Raw genomic sequence first — 8,031 nt, 5'->3', positions numbered from 1 at the left:
GGATCCCTGGCTCCACATCCTTGTCACCACAGGGGACCTATGTAAATTATAGGCAGGTCTGAGCACTAATGACCGGAATAGAACAGGCAAAACCAGGGCCATCAGGTTAGGGCTGTCTGTCATGTCTGCACACTGTGGGCAGCGCTCGTTCCAGCGCTAAAGATCCTGCAAGCTGGGACGGAAAGAACGAACTGGCTCACCCCGGCGGAAGCGCACAGGGTATAGCGTGGGGATTCGGCGCAAGGCAGCGAACTCAGCGCCTGCGCCGTGCGCGCCTCGCCCCCCAGGTGGCGCTGTCGCGCGCCGAGCCACGGATAGAGAAGCGCAGGCGCTCGGCACTCGGCTCGAGCGGAAGGCTCTAGGGGGCGTGGTGGAGAGAGCGGCGAGCTGGGATTCCTCAGGCGCGCAGGCCCGGAGCTACTTGCTTTCGGTTTCTCCCCGGGCCGACCGAGGCTTGCGGTCCGCTCACCATGAAGCTGCGCGTGCGGCTTCAAAAGCGGACCCAGCCGCTCGAGGTGCCGGAGTCGGAGCCGACGCTCGGGCAGCTGCGCGCGCACCTCATCCAGGACCTGCTGCCCACGTTGGGGTTCAGGTGAGCGGCGTCGCGGTCGCGGGGCTCGGGTATGGCGCGCGTCAGGCGGTCACATGAGGTCCGGGCCTCCGGGGCGTAGCTGCTCTAGACGCCTGTGACTGTGACGCTCGGCAGCTGGGTGCTCGCCGGGGTCTGGCTCTGGGAGACCATGGCCCAGCCTCCCCCTGGTGCCGCTGTCCACCATGGTGAGTAGTCACTTCCGGGTTGCTGTCACCCCCCGCCCCGAGGGCGGGAGGGAAATTCGGGAAGCTTGGCTTGCGTTAAACCTCCCAGTGTAAACCCACCGTGGGTGGAGTTTACCTTAGCGGTTAGGATACTTCAGTGGTTAAGTCGGGGAAAGCATCGTAGCTGAAGTGACAAACTTCTTGACACCCTACGTCGCTGTAATTTGTGCCACCGCCCAGGGCTACAGTAACAGCTGAGCGTGCATGTGCCAGACTGCACTTAACTGTAACATTCTCACTGCAAGGTTTGGAAGTACGCATTCTTCGGGTCACTGGGCATTTTCTGGGTGAGAATGTTGCTTTTTCTCTAAAATAGAGGCATGACCCTATAGAGCTTGCAGTTTTGTGGCAAGTTGAGAAAGGATTAGGTTCTATTACTAATTTATGGGGTTGCAGATGAAGCTTCTATGTTTCTGTAGAAGATACTTTCAGGACGTAGAGAGACAACTATATGGATGACCCATTTCAAGTGCTGAGCTAGAAACTTGAACTAGTGAAGAAAATAAAATTAGAAGATGGGCTCTGGTGCTTGTAAAGGGAAAAATTTTTAAAAGAAAAACTCTTCCCGTTAATTGGCATTTTAAATAAGTCTTCTCCTTTTCACTTTATTTGTAGGGAATTAAGCAAAATGAAACTGATTAGATTGGTCACCACTCCCCCACCCCTCCCCATTAAGTAAGCCTGAGGTATACCTTTATTCTAGCGCTCTGGAGGAAGAGCTAGGTGTATCTTTGAGTTCATTCCAGACCAGCCAGTGTTACACAGTGAGACCCTGCCTAATAAAATAATGTTAGGCAAAATATTTTAAAAAGAGCCCTTTTTCACATTAAAAGAATTAAACAATGTATTCCCATATTATATATTATATATATTTCCATATAATGGTGACCTACCTACATGTTACTCATTTGCTGTAAAACTTTTTTCTATGTCGATAACAATTACCACTCCTCAGGCTTTGAGAATGCAATTTTTAAGGTATTTATAAATTGTATTACTTCTCAGTTAAGCAGGGCAGTTTTGAAAGGGTGTGAAACCCAGAAGCTCCTGTTAGTTTCTCTTGCCTGCTGTTTTCACAGTCAAGGTCGGTGTGAAAATCTGAAATTTTGCTCATTTGGGGTACAAAAGGGAAGCTTTAAAATGTGTCCATGTGACACACTTGTTGTTCTTAAAGAGTATTTTCTAAGTAAGCAAACCAAAGATTGGTATAAAATAATTTCTTTTTAAAAAAGTTTGAAGATTCTTTTTTTTTTTTTTTTAGTTTGGAGCTTCTAGAATTGCATTTTTTTTGGGTGAAATTCCCCCAATGATTACAGAAAATAGGACCTTGGAAAAACATGCCAGAAAAGTGGGAGGGGAAGCTAGCATCTCTGTTTGCTTGGGGAGTTTCCCCTTTCCTGCCAAGGTTGACCTGGTGTTTTCATGGGCACTGGCAGATTTTCAGCTTCTTGCTGATCAGAACACTTTGCAAGCAGCAAGCAGAGCAGCTTACTTTCTGAGGAGTAGGAGTAAATGTAACTCCAGTAACGTCTTTAATTGATGAGAAAGGAAAGGACGTGTATAAGAAAAAGGAATTGGGCTGGGGAGGTGGCGAAAGCTTTTGATGCCCAAGCCTGGCACTGGAGTTTGAAGTCCTAGCCCTGATGGGAACCTGGAAGTAAAGTGTTGTGTTAAGTTTAAGAAGCTCCTGGGGTTCAGACATGTTGAAATACTGAAAAGTGTATGCTTGAGGATCGACGAACAGTTGAGTTAATGATAAATATACCTTCCAGGCTATCAAAGTTTTAGTTAGAAGTCTGTGACCCAGGCATTTGATCAGAAGAACAAGTAATTTTGTCCCCTGCTTGCTTGCTTTCTCTCTCTCTCTCTCTCTCTCTCTCTCTCTCTCTCTCTCTCTCTCTCCCTTCCTTCCTTTCTTTCTTTCTTTCTTTTTTGTATATATTACATAGTGCTTTTGGGTACATAGCATGTACTTTAATGTATTCCAAATGTATTATTTGGAATATTGGTAGGTAGCTCTTACTATGCTCATCCGTCTTTCTTGGCAGTTCTGATACCCGATTTGCAATTACATTGAACAACAAGGATGCCCTCACTGGAGATGAAGAGACCTTGGCTTCATATGGGATTGTTTCTGGGGACTTGATATGTTTGGTTCTTGAAGATGACATGCCGGCACCTAACTTACCTTCGTCTACAGATTCAGAGCATTCCTCTCTCCAGAATAATGACCAACCTCCTTTGGCTGCCACCTCAAGCCAGGCTAACATCCCAGATGAACAAGGGAGTGATTCATCCCACGGACAGGTCACCCAATATGATGCCTGGACCGATGACAGTATGGTGGGTATTAAAGATGAAGAGATGGAATAGAGTAATTGATAAGGTATATTGACACTTCAGAGGAACTCCACACCGGTCAGGATGATTAGCATCAGTAAACTGTAGACTGCCCTTGGTGAACATGTTTGGTTTGGTTTGGTTTGGTTTGGTTTGTTGAGACAGGGTTTCTCTGTGGTACCGGCTGTCCTCTCTGCTCCTCACTCTATAGAGCAGGCAGGCCTAAAACTCAGGGCCTCTGCTTCCCAAGTACTGGGATTAAAGGCTGCACACCACTGCCCTGCTTGAACATTTTCTTTCTAACTGCTAGATAACCTGCAGTAATATTATGCTGGCATTCTAACTTGCCTGGTCCTTCACGTAGACACTGCCTGTTCTGCCCCTCAGTGGGACCGCTGGTCTCCTGTACCTTTTGACTTCTTGTATCACAGGCTGCCAGTCTCTCTTCACTTTAGTTTTCAGGTTGTCTGCGTCCTGCATCTTCATTATGTCATTCTCTTCTTGCTGTGTAGTAGCTCTGTGTCTGAGAGACCTGTCTATTCTATTCTAACCATGTTATTTCACAGAAGAGAACATCCCTTATTGTCCTCTACCCAGACTTTCTGAAGGTTGTCCCACCATGCCTCTCCAGGGTCACTTTCTGTTCTTTTCCTGTCAGTGATTGTCTCTGCATAGTACAGATTCCTGATTGTTCTCATTCTTCCATTTTCATAGTCACACAAGTGCACAACCTGCTGACCTTGTGACCACTCATGTGGTGGCCTGGTGCCCTTGCTGACCTTCCTCTCCTGTTTGTACTTCTGTCTGTATTCCAGGGTCCTTGCTAGTTGTAGGTCAGCAATTTAGACATTTATTGGTGATCTTTGCTATTTTCTAAGTTCCTTATTATTAAGATTTATTTATGTATACAGTGTTCTGTCTTTCTCTATGTCTGCATATCAGAAGAGGGCATCAGATCCCATTTTAAATGATTGTGAACCACCATGTAGTTGCTGGGAATTGAACTCAGGACTTCTACAAGAACAGCCAGTGTTCTTACCAGTGAGCCAGCTTTCCAGCCCCTAATTATTTGTTTTCTACTTTGTGTGAAACGATTATTTTATTTATTTGTTTTAGGTTCTTTGGGAGAAGGTTTCTTTGTATAACAGCCCTGGCTATCCTAAAACTTGCTTTGTAGACCAGGCTAGCCTCGAACAAAACAATACTGACAACATATACCATTTTTTAAAAAGATTTATTTATTTATTTCATGTATGTGGGTACACTGTTGCTGTCTTCAGACACACCAGAAGAGGGCATCAGATCCCATTACAGATGGTTTTGAACCATCATGTGATTGCTGGGAATTGAACTCAGGACCTCTGGAAGAGCAGTCAGTGCTCTTAACCACTGAGCCATCTCTCCAGCTCAACATATACCATTCTTAACTGTCTTTATGTATATATTCTTATCACCCCCTGTTTAATTTCTTTTGTAAGCCTTAAACATTGATCCACCTATAAGAATAGGCAGATATTCTGAATAGGTAGTTATTAAAATACTTAATAGATTATAAATTGTTAAAATAATTTCTACATATAGTAATTTTTAATTTGTTTTCCAATCATTCTTGTATCTCTTGTTTCTGCAATGTGTGGGATCAGTTTTACTCAGGAGTCTGTTTTTATTGACAGGCTCTTTCAGAGATAAACCTAGAGAGAAGAGCCCTTTCTTAGGAGTGTTCTAAAAATCCTGAAGTAAGATGGAGTTCTGCAGTGTGTGAAATACCTTGTTAGTTTTTCTTTGGAAATTTTGAAGTTACTAGTGCCTCAAGGTAGTGATTCCAGTTCTAAGAGCATTGTCTCGTAAGCTTTTTACAGGGTGACTATGAAACCTTAGTGGGTGCCTGAATTTGAAGTCATAAACAATACCTGGAGTCCTTGAATCCATATGATCTGCTAGTTCAGTAGAGAAGGGAGCTGTGAGAAAGGAAAGTAAATGGATGGGCAAGACTCAAAACCAGAGAGGAATTTTATTTTGTAACTAAATATGTTAGTTTTATCTCATTGCTCTTGGGAGTTGCCGCTAATGACAGCAAGGGATAACCTGTACCAGACCTGATAGGAGGTCAAATGCGGTTCAGCTGATTGTTTTTGTAAGTGGCCTGTGGCAGGGCTGCGTAGACGAGCTGATGCTCAGCTCTTTTCTGTTCTCACACGTGGAAGATGATACACACCCGTATCAGGGGAGACCAGTGCTTCTCGGGCTTAGGAAGGTTTGATAAGCCCACAGTGCATGTGGAGTTAGCAGTTAGGGTAATGGCTTCTTAAAAAGTCACACTGTTTGTCCCATGCTACTGGCTAAGTAATAAATGACAAAAGTAGGGATAATGGGGAAAAGTAAAGAGATTTACTTCATAATTTAGACTTGATATATTGCTTTTTAATATGGTGACTTGTTTGTTCAAAGAAAATCAGAAATGTTTTGAGCAGTAGCATCTTTTAGGTAGTCTTTTAAATTTTAATTTTTTTTCTTTTCTTTTTTTTCTTTTTGGGACAGGATCTTGTCTTACAACTCAGACTGACCTTGAACTCTAAAATTCTTTGGCCTCAGCTTTCCCAGTATAGGAATTGTAGGTGTGTGTCACTGTGCCCACCTAGAGTTGGATTAACAGGTTTGATCTTTTGTAGCCATTAGGCTTTAGCTCTGCTGATTTTGAAAGAATAAATGTCAACTGTGGCTCTATTCCAGTCCTTCAACGTTGCCTTATACCATATAACTTTAAATTTCCCTGCCTGATTCTTTTGGAAATAAATCCTAAAAGGAAAAAAAAATTACTTTGTATTAAGAGTTGAGCACAAACTAGGAAAGAAGCTTTCTGAATAAAATCAGTGTAGCAACTTAGCTTTACTAAAGCATGTTTTACATGGAAAAGCCTTAATGGTGAATCTGAGGACCTAGTTCATTTCAAAGTTGTATAAACTGGTTATCTGACTAGGCATTTATCTGAGTTAAAGTTATATAGTTGATAAAAGCCAGTGTCCTCTCCTCTAATTCAGTTATGAGAGACCACCTGACTACCTGGTAAAGAAAACCAGGAAACTGTAGCATGCCGTCCTTCAGCAGTTGGTCACAAGCCTTTCCTGAATGTGTACCATGTGGCAGGTACTGTGTTCTTGTTGCAAAATGGACAACTTGTGTAGTCTTGTGCTTTACACAAACTTGCAGTCATGGAAAGGTGCAGATGTGTGAACTGAAAAATAGCAATGCAGTATGGTAAGGTGCAGTATAACGGCTGTGGTGGCATCCCTTGGGGCTGTTGAAGAAGTGGGAATTCTGCAGTGGCAGGAAAGGGCTGGGAGAAGGTGTGCAGATGCCAAGCCAAGGAATGAGATGATGAGGCCTTATATGCCTTGTTTTCTGAACTTAGTTTTCTAGGCCTGCACTCTACCATCTGTCTCTGAAGAACTTGTTTTATGAATTTGTAGTAAACAACAAAGATGCTAAGTATGAGGAAGAGGGCAAATGCATTTTGGTTAAGTGAACACATGACTCCTATTTGTAGAATTCTCAGAGCTTTTATAAAGTTACTACCAGATCCTGTGACTGTAGAGGGTTAGGCTAGGCATAGCATGTAGTGTTTCTCTGCTTGACTCTGTACCAACATTTTCTCTAAGAACATCCAGGGACACAGTCTTAAGGTACATTTGTGGAAGTCCTGAGTTTTAAAATGGGATAAGATGTGATTGGATCCTTAATTTCTGGGGAAACGGGAAGGAGTGCATGGTGTGCCTGAGACAAGAGGGAGGCAGGCACCCTGAGGAGCTGTTCCTGGAGGTCAGGAGAAGTGTGATGGAGTCTGAAGTAGAAGTAGCACAGGAGGCACAGCTTTAGAGACTCAGGCACGGTAGTGCTGGAGCTGTGAGCACAACACATTTAAGGCGCTTACTGAGGAGCTAGCTCCGTGTTTCTAGCATGGAGCCGCGGGACTCAGGATGGAGGTGTAGGTCGCAGTCTCACTTGTTTATAAGAGCTTCCTACTCTGAACCTCTGGCTGGCTTTTGTTTTGAGCACCAATCTCTGCTCAGTACAGGGTATAAAATGTCCTATGTAAGTTAACGGATCTGTTGCTGTCATCCTGTTTAGGAAGGGCCTAGTCACAGTGCTGAAGCTGAGTCAATTCAGGACGCCATGAGTGTGGAAGAGGCTTCTGGTTTCCATCCACTGGAGCCAATGCTCTGCAGTGAAACAGAGGACGGGCAAGTGCCACATTCCCTGGAGGCCCTGTACCAGTCAGCCGGCTGCTCCACCGTCAGTGATGCCTTGATAGTGCTGGTGCATCTCCTTATGCTTGAGTCGGGCTACATACCTCAGGTGAGTGCCACCCGAACATCTTAGGGCGTGGGGTGGTGTGAATACACGTGGCCCAGGGAGTGGCACTATTAGGAGGTGTGACCTTGTCGGAGGAAGTGTGTCGAGGTGGGGGTGGGCTAGGAGACACTTCTCCTAGCTGCCTGAGGATGCTCAGTCTGTTCCTGGCTTCCTTCAGGTGAAGATGTAGAACTCTCAGCTCCTCCTGCACCATGCCTGCCTGGATGCTGCCATGCTCCCACCTTGATGATAATGGACTGAACCTCTGAACCTATAAGCCAGCCCCAGTTAAATGCTATCCTATAAGAGTTGCCTTGTTCATAGCATCTATTCACAGCAGTAAAACCCTAACTAAGACATGAGACCTCACTGGGCACCTCAGTCACTAGGGCATTGTGGTGGTCCATCTTTCTTTACTAAATGTGATTGGTTCTTGAATATCAGATGTCAGACACAGTGAGGGGTTGTCACAGGTACTCAGTAAATGCCCTTTGCAGAATTCCTTCTTTTCCCATCATTTCCTTG

The 8,031-nt window shown here is 44.5% G+C and overlaps 1 protein-coding gene across 1 annotated transcript in view; it reads left to right on the top strand.

Moving 5' to 3' along the window:
- The first annotated feature begins 343 nt into the window (after positions 1–343).
- The window catches only part of Fbxo7 (F-box protein 7), a 28,334-nt gene continuing 20,646 nt past the window's right edge, over positions 344–8,031 (top strand). The window contains exons 1-3 of the mRNA XM_032910246.1: positions 344–592; positions 2,865–3,159; positions 7,282–7,509. Of these exons, the coding sequence (XP_032766137.1) occupies positions 471–592; positions 2,865–3,159; positions 7,282–7,509 (645 nt within the window). The 5' untranslated portion in view covers positions 344–470. The remainder of the gene's footprint in view (positions 593–2,864; positions 3,160–7,281; positions 7,510–8,031) is intronic.

Source organism: Rattus rattus, chromosome 1 (assembly GCF_011064425.1).
Source record: "Rattus rattus isolate New Zealand chromosome 1, Rrattus_CSIRO_v1, whole genome shotgun sequence".
Classification (NCBI taxonomy): domain Eukaryota; kingdom Metazoa; phylum Chordata; class Mammalia; order Rodentia; family Muridae; genus Rattus; species Rattus rattus.
This window is presented reverse-complemented; position numbering and strand designations above follow the sequence as displayed.